Raw genomic sequence first — 19,164 nt, 5'->3', positions numbered from 1 at the left:
AGAAATTGGATTTGTTTTTAGAGTCAGTTTATATTTTTTCATGTGCTTTGCGATGAGTGATTTTTGTTCTTCTGGATCACTTTTGGTCTGACTGACTTCTAATTGAAATGTTTTTCTTTCATTTCTTAATTTCAGCATTAAGTCTTTAAACTTGAGGATCCAAGCCACTGCTTTCTTCAAGTGATGCCAATCTGAAAAATAGGTGATTAGTTTGCTGATGGGCTCGGTTGCTTCCTCTATTTTTGTCACGTTAACTGTATAAGTTTTAACTTCTGGATCATCTTCAATGAGTGAATCATTCAGTTGATCTGGTCTTTTTGGACACTCCCGTTCAGGCTTCAATAAGAAACTTGGACCTTGTGACCATGTGGTGCTTTTGAGAAAGTTTTCTATGTTTAGCCCCCTGGATGCTTGATCAGCCGGGTTAAGAGCAGATGTGACGTACCTCCACTGTGAAGGCTGTGAATGATCTCTGATCACAGAGATTCTGTTGGCAACAAAGGTCTTGAACCGAGTGCTTTCATTTGAAATGTATTTTAGCACCGTGGTGCTGTCAGTCCAAAATGTAGATTCTTCTAAGGGCATTTGAAGCTCACCTTTAAGCATTTTGTCCATTTTAACTGCCACAACGGCTGCTGTCAGCTCCAATCTTGGAATCGTGACCTGTTTCAATTGTGCAACTCTTGACTTGCCCATCAGGAATGAACAATGCTTTTTGCCCTCTTCGTTGGTTAAGACAAGGTAAGTGACAGTGCCATATCCATCTTCACTAGCATCTGCAAAATGGTGAATTTGTGCTGTCTTTATGTCTTTATAATAGACTTTATAGCCTGTAAGTAACTGCAAATCCTCCATCCATTTTTTCCATTTCTGAATGTGAATGTGTTTGACTTCTACTTCTTCATCCCACCCAAATTTCTCTTTACATAAGTCTCTTAAAATAAGCTTTGCTGGCAGTAAGGCGGGTGCTAGAAAATCAAGTGGATCATAAACTGAGCTAACAACACACAGAATACCACGCCTTGTGGCGGGCTTGTTTTGTAACTTAATCTGAAATTTGAAACTGTCCGTTTCTGTGCACCACTGGACACCCAGGACACGCTCTGTGGGAAGGAGACTGTGGCTCAAGTCTAAGTCCTTTTGTTCATGAGCTCTGTCTTCTTCTGGTATAGACAATAAAACTTCTCTGTTGTTACTCACCCACTTAGTCAAATGAAATCCCCGTTTGAGGCATAGAGCTTGGAGGTCCTTTGCCAGCTTTATAGCCTGTTCTTCTGTTGTCACTGACCTTAAGCAGTCATCCACATAGAAGTTATTGAGAACGGTGTTAACGGCTTCCTCAGGAAATGTATCTCTGGAGTCTTCGGCTGTGCTACGCAAAGCATAAGAAGCACAACTGGGTGAAGAAGTAGCACCAAAAAGATGTACTGTCATTTTGAATTCTTCAAGTTCTTTATTTAGATTACCTTCAGGCCACCATAAAAAACGTAAAAGATCAGTGTCTTTATCTGGTACTTTAACTTGGTAGAACATTGACTTAATGTCTGCCATTAAAGCTACTGGCTCCTTTCTGAATCTTGTAAGGACGCCAATGAGTGTGTTAGTTAGGTCAGGGCCTTTTAATAATTGTTCATTAAGTGAGATTCCTTGGTAGGTGGCAGTGCAGTCAAAGACCACTCGAATTTTATTTTTCTTTGGGTGATACACACCGTGATGTGGGATGTACCACACTCTGCCTTCATTGCAATTTAGGTTTTCTTTGGGTACCTTGACAGCGTAACCCTTGTCTATAATGTCTTTCATGAAGGCTTTATAGTCTGCGTGGAAACCTGAGTTTTTGTTCAGTTTTCTTTTGAGTCCTATAGCACCCTGTTCAGCAATACAGTGATTGTTTGGCATTTTCAGTGTTTCATCCTTCAAAGGCAAATTTAAACAATAATGGCCACCTACCAGTCTCACAGATTCTGAGGCTATGCGCATGAACTTGATGTCCTCCTGTGACATCTCCTCCTTTTCTTCACAGCTGCGTTCTGGAAAATCTGTGTTATACTGTTGTATCATCATATCCGCAATCTTTGTTACTGACACACGATTGATTGAATGTTTGGGCATCTTACCACTTTGTTTTGTGAGGTCATCTGTCTCTTTGTATGGTCCGCCGACTACCCATCCAAGTGCAATCTTCGTAGCATAGGGTCCACCTCCTTGGCTATATATGGTTTGTAACTCCTTGAAGATTTCTGGGTAGTTGATTCCTATTAAAAGATCAACTTCAGAGTCAATATGAGATAGACGTACCTCTTTAAGATATGCCCACTTATCGATGTCTTCTTGTAGTGGAATAGTTTCTCTGTCCACTGGAATGGAGACCTGTGTAAAGACTTTTGGTAAATCAATATAGATAGATAGATAGATAGATAGATAGATAGATAGATAGATAGATAGATAGATAGATAGATAGATAGATAGATAGATAGATAGATAGATAGATAGATAGATAGATAGATAGATAGATAGATAGATAGATAGATAGATAGATAGATAGATAGATAGATACTTTATTAATCCAAATGGGAAATTCACATTTTCCAGCAGCAGCATACTGATACAATAAATAATATTAAATTAAAGAATGATAATAATGCAGGTGAAAAAAAGACAATAACTTTGTATAATGTTAAATGTTAACGTTTACCCCCCCGGGTGGAATTGAAGAGTCGCATAGTTTGGGGGAGGAACGATCTCCTTAGTCTGTCAGTGGAGCAGGACGGTGACAGCAGTCTGTCGCTGAAGCTGCTCCTCTGTCTGGAGATGATACTATTTAGTGGATGCAGTGGATTCTCCATAATTGATAGGAGCCTGAGGGGTCTAGGCCTCCTAAAATCCACCACCAGCTCCTTGGTTTTGCTGGTGTTCAGTTGTAGGTGGTTTAAGTTGCACCATTTAACAAAGTCCTTGATTAGGTCCCTATACTCCTCCTCCTGCCCACTCCTGATGCAGCCCACGATAGCAGTGTCATCAGTGAACTTTTGAACATGGCAGGACTCTGAGTTGTATTGGAAGTCTGATGTATATAGGCTGAACAGGACCGGAGAAAGTACAGTCCCCTGTGGCGCTCCTGTGTTGCTGACCACAATGTCAGACGTGCAGTTCCCGAGACGCACATACTGAGGTCTGTCTTTAAGATAGTCCACGATCCATGCCACTAGGTATAAATCTAATCCCATCTCTGTCAGCTTGTCCCTAAGGAGCAGAGGTTGGATTGTGTTGAAGGCGCTAGAGAAGTCTAGAAACATAATTCTTACAGCACCACTGCCTTTGGGAGAGGGATCGGTGTAGCATATAGATGATGGCATCCTCCGCTCCCACCTTCTCCTGATATGCAAACTGCAGAGGGTCAAGGGCGTGTTGAATCTGTGGCCTAAGGTGGTGAAGCAGCAGCCTCTCCATGGTCTTCATTACATGTGATGTCAGAGCAACAGGCCGAAAGTCATTCAGCTCACTAGGATGTGATACCTTTGGGACTGGGGTGATACAAGATGTTTTCCAAAGCCTCGGGACTCTCCTCTGTTCCAGGCTCAGGTTGAAGATCATCATTGAGACCACAGACTTGTAAATCTGATAAGACAGAACTTTGAGTTAGCACTTTTCAGTCATCATCATAGTTATTCATAGTTTTGAGAAATACTTATGGTATTCTCCCTTGAAGGTTTAAATGTCTCTGGAGCCTTTCAGTGCAAATTGTTTCTGTACTGCCTTGGTCTATAAAGGCGTATGTTTCTACATACCTTTCGCCTTTCTTAGATTTTACCTTAACAGGAACTACTAGTAGTGCACACTCTTCTCCGGCCCCAGTAAAGGCACAAGTTCCAGTCTCTGTTTCCTTTTCAGTAGGTGTTATCACATTGGCTGCAGCTTTAGATGTTGCTCCACTGTCTTTTTTGATATGCAGGATGTCTGGGTGCTTCAAAGAACATGTCTGACATTTCATTCTTTCTTTACAGTTCTTACCAAGATGCCCCTGTTTGAGACAGCGAAAACATAAACCTTCAGATTTTAAAAAGTCAATTCTTTCTTTATGTGGCAGTTCTTTGATTTTAGTACATTCAGCAAGAGTATGTTGCCCATTGCAGAATACACAAGGCTTTTTAAATGCACATGTATCATTAATAGTCTTTTTGACAGAGATTTCTTGAGTTCTCTTTTCTGCTGTATCAGTTATACTTGTAGTGTATATACTTCCTGATTTTTTACTTAAGAGGTGATGACCTAACATTGTCAGTCTTTACCTTTTTCACTTTGCTGCTGTAAATATGATGCATAAATATCTTAGCCTTTATATGTAAAAAGATAGTTAAATCGCAAATTTCTATCTCTCTTTTTTCTTCTTCTTCAATTTCATAAGCTATGTCCCCCCACTTATTTTGTAGAGAATATTAGAGCTTTGAAAGTATAGTACGGATATTTTCATTGCTATTAAATGCTGCTCGATTTTTAGCTTTAGTCATGGAGTCCATACAGTTATCGAGAAAGGTTGCATAGTCTCTCAAGGCCTCCCCATCTTTTTGTTTTATTTGAGGCCACTTCAATGCTTTACTTATGGAGGCGTCTACTACAAACGTTTGGTAGCCATAGTAACTTTCAAGCTGCTTTCTAGCCTTTTTATAACCTTCATCTGGTGGCAATAGTGTACAACCATTAATCATTTCTTGAGCCGATCCTCTTGTATATTGAATCAAATAATCTAATTTAACTTGTGGGTCTGCTAGTACGTCACCTATAGCGTGATCGAAGGCTCTGATAAATTTCATATAAGTCATTGGGTCACCTGAAAATAAAGGGACCTGTCTGTGTGGTACTTCAACACGCTGAGCTGGAGGTGGTGGAGTAGTAGCTGTGTTTTGTTGAGTTAGCGATTCAGCCATTTCAATGATTGCTTTCTGATATTCAGCTTGATTCTGTATGAGCACGTCAACAAGATCTTGTTTGTAAGTCTGCGAACGGGCCCCTGAGGAAACTCTTTATTCCTGCCTTTCCAACTCGAGTTCATCCAACCTTCGTAGGATTCTATCGAGTGTCGATTGTTCAACCAACACTGCCGAAGAAGGTAATGATGCCGCAGCAGCGCTTTTCTGGGTTAAAAAGTCACATTTAATATTTAAAGCGTGCTCTAACAGCGAAGTAGCCTTTCGCTCCTTTGACTTTAAGCGTTTCCGTTCTTGCAATTGCATATCTTCGAATTTGTTAACTAGCTGCTCGTCGGATTTATTTGATAACAGTCTATTTGCATCTTTCAGCTATAGCTTTGTAAAACTAATAAATTCGTTCCAATTCTTAGAGCTTTCAGCGAATGTCGTTTTCTGTTTCTTAATCACGCCTTCTTTACTCAGCATTGATATTAGCCTTTGATGTAACTCTTCTATTTCATTGTGCGTATCGCAAAAATTTTCAAGTCTTTCAGCTACTTCTGAATGATTTTTCTGGAGTATCTTTAAGACTTTCTATTTCAGCTATAAGCACAGAAAGTTTATCTTTCCTCTGACTTATGTGACCTTTAAGATCTCCGATTACATTCTACAACTAACTTCACTGGAGTTATGCTTAGACATTGCCATGACTGAGAGCTGGTTCTCTTGACAGCAACAAACGTCACAATCGAAACGTTCCAACAAAGCAGATACTTCCTTATAGAGAGGCTTCAAAAACTCAGGCAAAAGCAAAAGCGATCATCCACAAAGTCTTTATAATATCACAGTCTCTTAAAATCTTCTCAAGTTCAGGTGCGGCGACCTTGCTTTCATTACGATAACGCAGAGATAGAAGGTAAGAGCACAGTACCTCAGGATGACTCAGTTCTTTTTCTTTCGTTGATGAGTTCAGGAGCAGAAGCGTCCTCTGTCCTCAGATGGTAGATTCCAGTTCAAGTTCAAGGCCTTCAGATGGCAAGTTTTCTGACGAAAATGTAGCTGCGTTTTCCCAAAGTTTCCAAAATTCAGCAGCTCCAACTCAAAAAATGGGATTCAACAAAAGCCTGACGCGCAGAAATGATTCCACAGACAAAATATCTTTGTTTTTAAAAGTTTAGTTAAGTTTCAAAGTAAAACAGTTCACACAAAAAAGAAAATTAAAATAGCAAAAAAAGGAAAAATTATAATAAGAAAAATTAGTTCTAAGCTTGATCTTGTTACATCTTAAATCGTTACTAATCACTTATAATTTCTGAACCATTTCGAAACGTTTCTGAATCATTTCAAAGAGTTTCTGAACCATTTCAAAGCGGTCAGAAAACTGTATGCTTATCCCATTTCTAAGTTGAAAACGGGTCTTTCAAGTCCCTGTTTACTGGGACCTGTTCTAAACACACTTATTCACACACTGTTTCTGGATTGGCGATTCTAAATTGTCCCTAGTGTGTGCTTGGTGTGTGGGTGTGTTTGTGTGTGTCCTGCGGTGGGTTGGCACCCTGCCCAGGATTGGTTCCCTGCCTTGTGCCATGTGTTGGCTGGGATTGGCTCCGGCAGACCCCCGTGACACTGTGTTCGGATTCAGCGGGTTGGGAAATGGATGGATGGATGGATGTTTCTCAGATACAGCAAGAAGATTCTATCTCTTACTAACTTATAGGGGGAAAAGACTATACCATTGTCAATGACTATGGAAGAAATTACATTATATTCAAATAAAGCAAACATTAATATGAGTTTAACTCAAAACTTTAACTTTCTAAAATTGGCTCTTACAGCGTGTAAACAGAACTAAATAAAGAAACCTTAAACCTTAATAAGAGGTGCGGGCATTTGTGTTTTTATAAACAGTCACTGGTGTACAAACAGTAAGATTTTACGCACACACTGCTCTACTGATGTGGAGACAGCAATCACAGCTTTATGTCGACCTCTCTATCTACTGGGGGGCTGACTGCAGTGGTCATTACTGCTGTTTCTAACATGAGCTCAGCTCTCTCTGGCCTACATGACATGATCAACAAACATCAACAGGCTTGTTCTGACGCTGTGGCTGGTGATTTTAATCAAGCAGGCATAAAGACTGTGCTCTACAAATGTGTGCAGTATGTACAGTACTCCACCGGGGGGCAGAACATTCTGGATGTGTTTATTCTAACATGAAGCCCGCTTACAGAGCCCTACCTTTACCACATCTGGCCTTCTCTGATCATCTCTCACTGCTCCTCATCCCAGCATACACTCCTCTGGATGAAAATCAAGCCAACCATAAGAACTATCAAGACCTGACCTGAGGGAGCCATCTGGCAGCTGCAGGACTGCTCTGAAAAGACAGAATGGTCCATATGTGAACAATTAGACTTTGACGAGCCCACAGAAGCTGTCCTAGGCTATGTTAAGTTCTGCACTGATACTGTTACAGTAGATAAACACACATGGCTCTACCCCAGTCAAAAACCATGGATGACCAGTGAGGTTCAGTCTCTGGTGTGAAGTTGAGACATTGCCCTCAGGTCAGGGGATAGGGGCCCGGTACAGAGCAACAAGAGCAAATCTGAGGAGAAGCATCAAAACTGCCAAGATGGCCTACAAGAGCAAGACAGAGGCCCACCTGACAGACAATAACCCATGGCAGGTATGGCAGGGAATATAACAAATGACCAACTACAAAAGCAGCATGCATGTGCCGATCTGTGCTGATGCCTCATTGGCTGAGGAACTAAATCTCTTCTTTGCAAAGTGGCACTCTGCCACCGCCAACTCCCAGCTGTGACGTACTCACTTTTCAGGTATTTCAGGTGGGAAGGGTGCTTAAGACAGTGAATCTGAGGAATGCTGCTGGACCAGACGGCATACTTGGCATGGTACTTAAATCTTGTGCTTACCAGTTGGGAGGAGTCCTTACTAAGTTATTTAATCTGTCACTGACGCAGGCCACCATACCCCCTGTCTTAAGTCAGCTACTATCATGCCTGTCCCTAAAAAGTCATCCATCGATAACCTTAATGACTAAACACCGACTGCATTGACATCAACAGTCATGAAATGTTTTGAAAGACTTTCAGCTCAGCACATCAAAGCCAGCCTCTCTCCCACCCTCAACCCTTACCAGTTTGCTTATTGCCCTCCATACAGTGATGAGCCATCTGGAACACTCAGGGTCTTATGTAAGGATGCTATTTGTTGGTTACAGCTCAGCGTTTAATACAATCATCCCTAGCTTACTAATCAATAAGCTGTATAACTTGAACTTTTCCACCTCCTTCTGCGTTTGGATAAAGGATTTCCTCACTGGCTGCCCCCAATCTATTAGAATTGGCCTCCACAGCTCCTCCACACTCACACTTAACACTGGCTCCCCTCAGGGCTGTGTGCTGAGCCCTCTTCTCTATGTCCAGTACACTTATGAATGTACATCTAATTACTCCATCAACACTACAATCAAGTTCGCTGATCACTCCACAGTGGTATGCCTGATAACTGGTGAGGATGGGTCAGCATACTGGGATGAGGTGTAGAAGGTATCAGTGTGGGGCTCCAGGAACAATCTCTCACTCAGCACCCACAAAACTAAAGAGGTGGGCATTGACTTCAGGAAGCACAGAGCAGAGCTAGACCCTCTATACATCAACGAGGAGCTCCTGGAGAGGGTCACCTCCTTTACGCTCATGGGAACTTTTATTTATGAGGACCTCAAACACTCTGGCACTGGTCAAAAAGTGCCAGAAATGAATGCATTTCCTCTGACTTCTCCGGAAAGTGGAAAAGAAGGAGAAGCTGCTCATGACCTTCTACCGCTCAACCATTGAGAATGTGTTAGCATACTGTATTTCAACATGGCAGCAGGTAGGAAGGCTCTGCAGAGGGTAATGTCCATGGCAGAGAAAGTCATTGACTGCTCTCTGCCCTCCCTGGAAGACACAGCCAATGCCCAAAGCCTCCACAGAGCCAGGAAATCATTAAAGACCCTCCTCACCCTGTCCACTCACACTTCACACTACTGCCCACCGGCAGGCGGTCCAAGAACATGAAAAGGAAAACAAAAAGATTTACAGATGATTTTTATGCTTGGGCCACCAGAATTTTAAATTTTAAGAACTCATAGAACTGTAACAATTTTTTTTTCCCGTACGTATGACCATTACGTACATGAATAATAATTTCCTGTCCCTTATTAATTTAAGGATTGTATTTATTTGTCATAGGATATGCGTATTTTTATATTATGTGTTTGTCGTTGTTTGATGCACTTGCACTGTTTAAAGCTGTAGCTTTTACAATTTCCTTGTACTAGCACAATGATAATAAAGGCTTCCATCCTTCCTAAAGCAAAAAGGTTGTGTCCTGGGGCCTCATGTATAACGCCGTGCATAGAACTCACACTGTAACATGGCGTAAGCACAAAAGCAGGAATGTGCATATGCACAGAAAAATCCAGATGCAGGAATCTGTACATACGCAAACTTTCACGTTTTTCCGCTACATAAATCCCGATCAGTAACGTGTGTGGAGGAGCTGTCCCGCCCCAACTCCTCCCAGAATTATGCCTCTTTGAATATGCAAATCAATATAAATAGCCCTTAAGCTTATCCTTCTGTGGAAAGACAATGGGAAAGGAACGGGGGAAAATATAAGAATTTCAGCGAATACCAAGTGGAGGCAAAGGAAAAACGTACTATTTGTTGGTTTAAACAGTGATATAATCAACAAAAGGAAGCTGATCGAGTGACAGAGTGTCGGAGAAGCTCGAAAACTCAAGTTCACAAAGTCGCACAGTGCCCGAAATAAAAAAGAAGTCACATATCAAAGTCACCGTGAAAAGACGAGTCGTAGCCCACCGTCTGAGTGTCATATGAAAGCTTATTAGGGTACAGAGAAAAAAAAACAGGCACACAGTGGGAAAAAAGCACGAAATGTCAACTTTAATCTCGAAATTTCCATTTTAATCACGTAGTTTATTTTGCCATTAAAGTAGAACATCATAAACTTCATCTTAAAATCGTTTAATTTACTAGTTTCTCAAATCCCATTGTAACTAAAGTAGCACATTAAATGCTTTGTTCTGTATTTGATCTTCTATGTGTGTGAATCACTACCTGCTTCTTAAGCAGGCTTTCTCTTTCTCCAACAGGACACATAATCCATTACATTCATGATATTACAGCTCTCTGAATAATTAAAATACTGAGATGTATACGTGATATCTTTTTCATGATGATATGAATAAAAGCATGTTATTAAACATGGGAACACGGTAGCGCAGTGATTGTTCATATCTCACGCAAGATGCTTGCTGCGCCATGCCCAACCTTCAATGAAATAATTTATTACAGAAGTACTGTGTCTTTCAAACGTACTAACCTCCAATTCCTGTCCTTACTTTTCTTTCTCCAAATACCCAATCGCCACACAATCAGCTCTGTAATAGACGTGAAGCCATCTGTAAGCTTAGAACGCCGATTCTTCAAAACGTTTAAGGAACATTGAAATATCTTCGTAGTACATGTTTAATTATTCTATTCCTCTATCCTTCCAGTGTTGCGTCAGCACCAGCAATAATACAACGCAAGGCAGGAACAATCCCTGAACTAGCTAGCGCTGCGGCACCGTGTCCTTACATGTTTAATTATTAACAATACAGATTATTTAAATGAAGTTAAAGTTTTATCTGTATAATATAAACAACATATTTTGCTGCATTTCATCTTAAAAATGATATCGTCATCATATGTAAATATGCGCTTTATAAAGTGGCGCAGGTTGTGCAATATTATAACTGTAGTGCAAGTTTACAGTGAGGTGATTGTACTTATAAGTTCAAACAGTTCTACAAGGAGCACTTGATGGACTGATTGAGTGCGTTTAGAGTTCTTGGGATGAAACTTTTTCTAAACCGCGAAGTCCGTACAGGAAAGTCTCTGAAGCGTTTTGCCGTGGCTGAGGCAGCGTCTGCTTCATGCTGTGTACCGATAATTCTCTTTCCGATCAGCTGCTGCTGTGATGCCCCACTCAGATACAGTGATATAAATACTCCGAGTGGTGCAGTGAGAGTAATATGGAAAAAGATGATCTGCTGTGGCAACACCTAACGGGAGCAGCTGAAAGAAGAAGAAGATGCAGTGAGAGTTACAACACTAAAGCAGTTATGGTATTTGGAATACTGTGGCTATTCCCTGGACCATTATATTGCTGCAGGTTAATTACAATCAGATGCACTACACTAATAAACAATATGCAGTTAGTTTCAGTGTATTTATAAAGCCGCGTCAGGAATGTGGAGCTAAGAAAGAAAGGATGACCACACAGGAACAGTAGCACTGCTTTGACGCTGGGTGCCGCCAGTCTGCAAAACCGAGCAGAGAAATTGCGTACGCCAGGGTATGAGTTACCGTGGAAATGTGCGTGGCTTTACACCAAGTTTAGGTTTTATACATCGCGATTTGAGCGTGGAAAGGTTCGTACGCAACATTTCTGTGCGTACGCAGCGTTTATACATGAGGCCCCTGGAGTGTAAAATCGTCAAATTTAGAAATTACAGACTGTTTATTTTAAATTTTTATTTAAATGAAATGGACCAGGAAGACTTGAATTTACAGTACTCTTACAGTAATTTAACTACAGAGGCAGGTCACGTTGACAGTATTTCTCACTTCTGCATTCTTCACACCAGTAATTTATGACTTTAATGTATTTGTCAGTCGGTTAAACAGTGTGGATGGCAAAGGATTAAAAGTTGTTTATAGCTTGGAAATGGAAAACAGTAGGAATGCAGTGCTGGAAGAAGCCCATTTGACGTTGAAGGCATGAGGGGGGCACATAGCGGATAGTCAGTATTAGACATCGATGACCATGGGGGTCCTCCTCAATGTATAAAGCACACTTCCCTTTAGTTACACAATTGGCACCCCATTGTGTTCATAATGTGGACTTCACAGAGTGTGTGCTACTTGGTGTCAAGAGAAAATACCCCTTAACTTTCATAAGAAGCTAGTTAGGTAGATTGTAAAGGGTAGTCAGTATTAGACTTCGATTACTGTGGAGTCCCCCTTAATGTAAAGTCCCATCGGTTACAAAACAGACTTTACAGAGTTGGTATCACTTGGTGTCCGGAGTGCTTGTCCCTCAACTTTTATAAATGGCACTACTAATGCATTGACAAACTCAGGCTGTAATCACCATTTTTAATAAACCCTTGGCAAAAAGCCACCCTGGCAAATGCCCATGCTGGTTATACTTAAAACCACCACGGTAGGAATGCAAAAAAATCAAAAGCTGTTTCAGTTTTTTTCTGTTACTTGAGAACGGAAAGTAGTGCTGAGGTGCGTTGAGGAGCAAAGAATTTGAGCAGAGCCGTCCATCAAGAAGGAGAGCTAGCCAATCAAATGTGTGTAATGTCACATGTCAGGGAGCCCTCATATGGAAATTCTGTTTAGAGGACTGAGAAAGAAACAAAGTAGCAATGACATAGGAACTGACGTCAGAGACCGAGACACATCAGACAGATATAGTGAGACAATAGAAACCACTTTTTTTGAAAATCAGGGAATGCAAACCTATGCATGACACTGATAAATTTAAAACGTCACCCAGGACAACATCCACCCTTGGCAATGATGACTTTCAGTAAGCTTTTCTAAGGCTGTATCCAGACTTCTGCTATTTAATTTTCTATTATACTTTTCTTCTATTAATATTATTATCCACCTTAATAAAAGGACAAGTGCCTGTGAGTCTGTGTGTTCATCTGGTAGCCATGTTGCTGTCATTCCAACCGGTGACACATGATAAGTATTTGTAGTAATAAAATGCATTGCATTTATCATTCTAATAGACAGCACATCACAAACATTAATATGGCTTTTACAAATCCCATACTAAGTGGCATTTAACAGAGACGTTGAGACATGCCCAGACACCATCACACTGAGACCACATCTTTATCAAAAGGCACACATTTATTTAAGCACCAATACCACAGTCCCGCACAGCACACAGTGCTCCCAACACCAATCACCCCTACTCCGGGTTTCTCTCTCACTGTCCGTGGGCCGCCTTTCCTCTCTCCACAGGAGCTTCGTCCTGCTCCCACTCCCGACTCTAGCTCCCCGATTGTAGGAGGTGGCCCCTTTTATTTCCACCCGGTTGTGCTCCAGGTGCCTGACGACGTCCTTCCGGCAGCACTTCCTGGTGTGGCGTAAGTGCTGCTCTTGCACCCGGAAGCACTCCAGGCATCCCTGGAAGGATCTTCCTCCATCTTTCCGGGTGTGGCGGAAGTGAACATTTCCCAGGTTCCATGAGGCTCGGGTCGCCCCCTGGCGGTGGCCATGGGCCCCAACGGGTTTGAGCCTCCTTGCTCCTCTCCCATGGTCCCCTCCAGATCCAGGGCGGCCACCCCCTTGTGGCTCAGAGGATGAATGCGCCACCTTCCAGTCCTTCCAGGCGTCCCGGCTGGGTCTGTCCCCCAGCCTCCTATGACAACGTGCATTGTATTTGTCATTCCAACGTTCCATGCATTCTATTACTACAAATGTTTGTAATGAGCCATCTGTTGGAATGGCAAAAATAATGCATTGTATTAGAACATGAATTAAAAAATACAGTGGTACCTTGAGATACAAGTGCCCCAACGTACAAGTTTTTTGAGATACGAGCCGTCACTAGGTCAATTTTTTGCCTTGCGTTACGAGCCAAAATTCGAAATACGAGCCATCAAAGAGCTTGTCGCCGCACATTCCGAGGAACTGACATCGGAGGAGTTGATGGAACTACAGACTCAGCAACATATGGAGGTTCTGCAGGAGCAGAGGAGGTTATCTCTTCAAGTGAGATAAAGGAAGTGATGGCAATGTGGGAAAAAGTTTTGAACTTTAAAGAAAAGAAACACCCTGAAGAAGTTGCAACTGATCATGCAGCGGTGCTATTTAATGACACTTGCCTAACTCATTTCAGAAACATTCTAAAGGGGAGGAAGAAACAAAGCTCCTTGGACAGGTTTCTATTGAAACGCCCTGAGAATGAAAGTGACAAAGTGTGGCAAAAAAGAAAAAAGCTAGTGAAGAAGAAAATTAAGTTAAGCAAAAGTGAAGTGAATGAAAAAAACATTACAATACGCTAATCGGCATCGCCAACATCTGTTTATTTCTTCAGATTCTCTTTTATGTATTAGGTTTTATTTTGTTTGTATACAATATTTGTTCATTATAAATACATTTTTCTTATGTTAAAAACATTTAACAAAAAATTGGGGTGGTATTTTGGGGGCTGGCATGAGTTAATCTCATTTCTATCAATTTCAATGGGGGAAATTGATTTGAGGTACAAGCATTTTGACTTACGAGCTCGGTCATGAATGAATTAAACTCGTATCTCAAGGTACCACTGTACATTCTAATAGTTGGTGCAATGAAATGGTAACTCTGAGGTCTACATTGATCACTTTTATTTCAGCCCAGCTTAGACGGGTCACACAGTTAGTACTTTAATAAATGATACATTGATTTGACATTTTTGTACTTTGTATTTATTTTTAGAGTGAATGAAGTAAATATTAGGATACTAGATGTGGAAAATTGCTGCTTTCATTCCCAGGGTGTTATCAACGCTGAGAGGACGCACCTCAATAATTATAATAATTCTTTAAATTTTTATTGTGCTTTTCTCACTACTCAAAGCTCTTTAGTGAGTGGGGAGCCACTTCAACCACATAGATAATGACATGGCGGCCATTTTTGTGCCATTATGCTCACCACACATGAGCTATTGGGTGGTGAAGTGGTGGTATTGGGACTCACATTCAGACCACAGGGTAAGCGCCCTGTGCTTCCTCACCAACACCTCTTCCAGCAGACACCTAGGCTATTCCAAGATGATCTCCCTTCCAAGTACTGGCTGGACACGACCCTGCTTAGCTTCAGGTTCATGACCACTTCTGAAGTGCTGGTGGTAAGTCTGCTGGCTATAGAAGAGCAAGTGCAGCAGAAGTAAGACCCCATTGGATTCTAACTGGCATATACAAAGCTTTCATGTGTCTCACAGACATCTGTACATTTGTTAGTGTTGGTGACAGCGAGTCCAAGTGTGCGTCACTGAGAAGTGACAGGCTGGAGGGGTCACTCTTATGACTTATGTGAAAGAAATCTGATGTGGGATATAACAGAGTGACCGGCAGTAGGGAATCATCATTATCCTCCTCATCATCATCATCTTCTTCAAGCCGTGTGCATTTCCACACTTACTGCCAACACGATGAAACGCCGCCATTGTTCTTTGTGTTTGGCAGCTTCAAGTGATGAACTGAGGAAAGCCAAATCCACTTGTATGACGTCATCCCTGCGGGTTTGTGGTCTGCCTGGTTTCTTCCTCCCATGTGTCTTTTTGTGACTAGGATCTGTGTGTGTGTGTTAATTATAGGGTGTGAGACCTGACTGGCCCAGTCCACAGACTTGGTTAAATCTCACAATTACTGTGATAATATAACTTGTAGAACCTGTGAAGGAGCCGAGAGCGGCGAGCGCCTGCTGTGTGTTACATGTCTGTCTGTCTGTCTGTCTGTCTGTCTGTCTGTCTGATTGTCTGTCTGTCTGTCTGTCTGTCTGTCTGTCTGTCTGTCTGTCTGTCTGTCTTGTGTCCTGTCTGTTATTTCATATTTTTGTTATTTTCATATAAGTTTTTATATTTCTACAATCCTTGTGTTTATCAATTAATCATATTACTCTGTTTCTTAGACTGAGTGGGCTTCAGTTACCTTGACAGAATCTAACAGCTGATGGCTTTTTGAATAATCTGATAAATTAATGACATGGACAAAGAAAAAAAATAAAAATTAATTATTTGAGTGGATTAACATCAGTCAGTCAATTCCCCTCACCAACAACATTCATACAACTCTGATAAGCAGGAGATGAGAACTTATTATGGGAGGGACAATTTGACTAAAAAAGAGAACCAGCATGGCGACATGCAAATTTGTTTCTACTGACTGATGTGTTGTGTTTTATTTTCATTTTATTTCATTTGTAAATGTGCACTGAGCTCTGAGTCTGTCAAATGTGGACTGCAGTGTGTAATAAATAAATAAGAAATACTGACGTGAATTAATCTTTAGCAGACCCCCTGTGACAGGTCATCTTTTCTCTCACTTTGTGGTCTTCACTCTCTGAGCTCCTGTCTCACATTAACTGTTCACCCTCAGTGTCTCCTCAGATGTTCTCTCTGTGAGCTCTCAGCTTTCTCTTTAAATCTCCTCCTCCTCCTCCTCACTGAGCACAGACAAACTTTCACTTTCATTTCTTCACAAGTCACTTCCTTGTTTGTCTGACTGATTCTCTCTGCCTGCCTCTCCTCAGACTGACGATGGCTGAAGCCCAGCTGTTTGTATCACAGGACGAGTTCACCTGCTCGGTGTGTCTGGACACCATGACTGACCCCGTCACCACACCCTGTGGACATAATTTCTGTCTGAAGTGCCTCACGGACTATTGGGATCAGAGCCAAGTGTGCAGCTGTCCTCAGTGCAGACACACCTTCATGCAGAGGCCTGAACTGAAGAGAAACAATCTGCTGAATGAAGTCATCAGGACATTAAAGAAGACGACACTCAGTCCTCCTCCTCCTCCTCCTCCATCTAAGAATTATGCTGGACCTGGAGACGTGGAGTGTGACTTCTGTACTGGGAAGAAGTTCAGAGCGGTGAAGTCCTGTCTCACCTGCATGGCATCCTACTGTCAGTTTCACCTGAAGCCTCACTATGAAGGAGACGCCCTGAAGCACCACAAGCTTGTTGATCCTGATAGAAATCTGAAGGAGAAACTCTGTGAGAAACATCACAAACATCTGGAAATATTTTGTAAAACTGATGAGATGTGTATCTGCATGATGTGTGTGGTGACTGGACATAAAAATCATGAAATGGTCAAGCTGGAGACAGAAAGAGAAAATAAAGAGGTGAGTGGAGTTTAGTGTTTAATGGAATGTATTTGAATAACTTTGAGTTAATGAATTTCTGGCAGCTTCTTTTGCAGCTTCAAGTGTTGATCTGAGGAATCCACTTGTATGACATCATCACAGAGAGTTTGTTGTCTACCCGGTTTTTTCCTCCCGTGTGTTGTTGTGTAACTAGGATCTGTGTCTGTGTGTGTGTTTGTTAATCGTATGAACAGACTTGGTTAAGTCTCACAAATCCTGTAATAATACAACTTGTGTAACCAAGAAAATGTAGAAAACCTGTGAAGAAGCGGAGAGCGGCGAGCACCTGCTGTGTGTGATGTGACTGTCTGGTAGTCTTACGGAGATTTCTGTCCATCTATCTTATAAACCTGATTGTTTCAAGTTTAGAGAGTAGGTTCCTGGAGTCTGTCCTGGTGAGATGGAGGAAGGCATGAAACAGTCCAGGATGAGATCCCCAATATTGTCCATGAAGACCTGAGTGCGCTCATTACACCCAGTGGAGTTTCTTTGTGCTCTGATTTTCTTTTTAACATCTAAGGCAGTGGTGGGCCAACTACAGCCTACAGACCGGAACTGGCCACTGACAGGGGTGTGAGAGTCATGTGGTCTACTCATAGAAATATCAAACATTCTGATACTTATAAGGTGATCTTAGCAAGGTGATGTTACAGTTGGCTGGTGTAAGTGTATTAAGTCACCCTGTAATGTCATTATAAACATAATTCAATACAAGGCTTTGACACAAGAATAGAGACACTCTGTAGTGCTGCCACATACCCAGTGTGTTTAGCTGGTTGTCTGTCTTTGTCTTGTTTGTCCATTTTTAAAGAATGTGAGTTTGCATTTGAGTTGATCTTGGGGCTTTTTAAGAGACACATTATTGTCACATGTCATTTTATATTGTACTCCAGAATTAAATCTAAGATTCTTACAACAAATTCAGCTCAAAAATTTCAATATAGTATTCCTGTGTAAATGTCCTCATTTTAATTAAATAAGTAATCATACAGTTCATTAGTGATTGGAGATAAATGAATTTATTGGACAGTAAGGACATTTTGTATGTCAAACCCCTTAGGGATAATTCTAATTCATGTATGATTATGACAAAGACCAGTGGGGCCGGTGACATATTAGTAGTGTTGTGCTGAAGTAATGCTACAAAGTCACTCAGCATGCCATCCTATGCCTACCATTTTTTTATATACAATAACCACTGAAACACATTAACTTGATCTTATATTAACATGTTTCCAATACATTACATAACTAGGCTATTCTTTATTGATTACTCAGTATTTTAATATAAATAGGAAGAAATGCAAAAGCTATGTTTTTGGAAAATGTAAGTTATTTGGAATTTTAGATCAGTTAAGTCAGGCTTGATGAGGTAAGAAAATATGGGCCTGTGAATTTAGAAGTCTTGACCTCGTTTAGCAAACTCTCCGTTGAGCAGTTCGATGTACTTCTGAAGCTCATCTCTGTTGACAGTGATTTGAATGAGCCTTTATGTTTGGAAAGTATTTGTAGGTGTCAGTGATAATATCAAGGCAAAATATATATAATTTTAATGCAACCCTTTCCAGTTCTCAAAACATTCAAGCTTTGTCTGCCCCTGTCCTTGTAAACTCAAATTTAAGTCACTCAGGTGTTTAGTTACGTCAGCTAGAAACATCAGCTTACACAGTGAGTCGTCGTCATTCAGTTCTGTGAAATGTACTTCTTTTTTATCAAGAAACACCCTGATTGCTTCTAGACTTGATACAAATCTGTTCTAAACATTACCTCGACTAAGCCAATGAACATTTCTGTACAGCGGGAGGTCCATATTGCGCTCTCCATTTTTTATAGAAGAGACTTGACTTGCCTGTGTGTCAATGAAGAGTGAGAAACTATGAAGCTTATTATCTTGATAACAGTTTCCATTACAGAATTCAAGCACAGTGGCAATCTCTTCACACACAAACTCTCCTGGGGCCTCATGCATAACGCCGTGCGTAGAATTCACACTAAAACAAGGTGTATGGACAAAAGCGGAAATGATGCATAAATCTATGCGTACGCCAACTTCCACTTTCTTCTGCCCCATAAATCCCAAAAAAGTAACACACGTGCACGTGCCTGCTGCCAGTCCCAAACTCCTCCCAGAATTACTCCTCTTTGAATATGCAAATCAATTTAAATAGCCCTTAAGCTCAGCGTTCTGTGAAAAGGCAATGGAAAAAGCACGGGATGAAAATAGAAGAATTTCAGT

General features: G+C 41.2%; 3 protein-coding genes across 14 annotated transcripts in view; 2 read left to right on the top strand and 1 right to left on the bottom strand.

The window, feature by feature from the left end:
• The window catches only part of LOC114643026 (tripartite motif-containing protein 16-like), a 1,170,030-nt gene that overhangs the window by 163,555 nt on the left and 987,311 nt on the right, over positions 1-19,164 (bottom strand). The gene's annotated exons all lie outside the window — the stretch shown is intronic.
• The window catches only part of LOC114641537 (tripartite motif-containing protein 16-like), a 721,005-nt gene that overhangs the window by 493,240 nt on the left and 208,601 nt on the right, over positions 1-19,164 (top strand). The gene's annotated exons all lie outside the window — the stretch shown is intronic.
• The window catches only part of LOC114643105 (tripartite motif-containing protein 16-like), a 211,677-nt gene continuing 208,601 nt past the window's right edge, over positions 16,089-19,164 (top strand). The window contains exon 1 of the mRNA XM_051927913.1: positions 16,089-16,907. Within this exon, the coding sequence (XP_051783873.1) occupies positions 16,317-16,907 (591 nt within the window). The 5' untranslated portion in view covers positions 16,089-16,316. The remainder of the gene's footprint in view (positions 16,908-19,164) is intronic.

The sequence above is a fragment of the Erpetoichthys calabaricus genome, chromosome 5 (genome assembly GCF_900747795.2).
Source record: "Erpetoichthys calabaricus chromosome 5, fErpCal1.3, whole genome shotgun sequence".
Lineage (NCBI taxonomy): Eukaryota > Metazoa > Chordata > Cladistia > Polypteriformes > Polypteridae > Erpetoichthys > Erpetoichthys calabaricus.
Note: the sequence above shows the minus strand (reverse complement) of the source record. Positions and strands in the feature narration are given on the sequence as shown.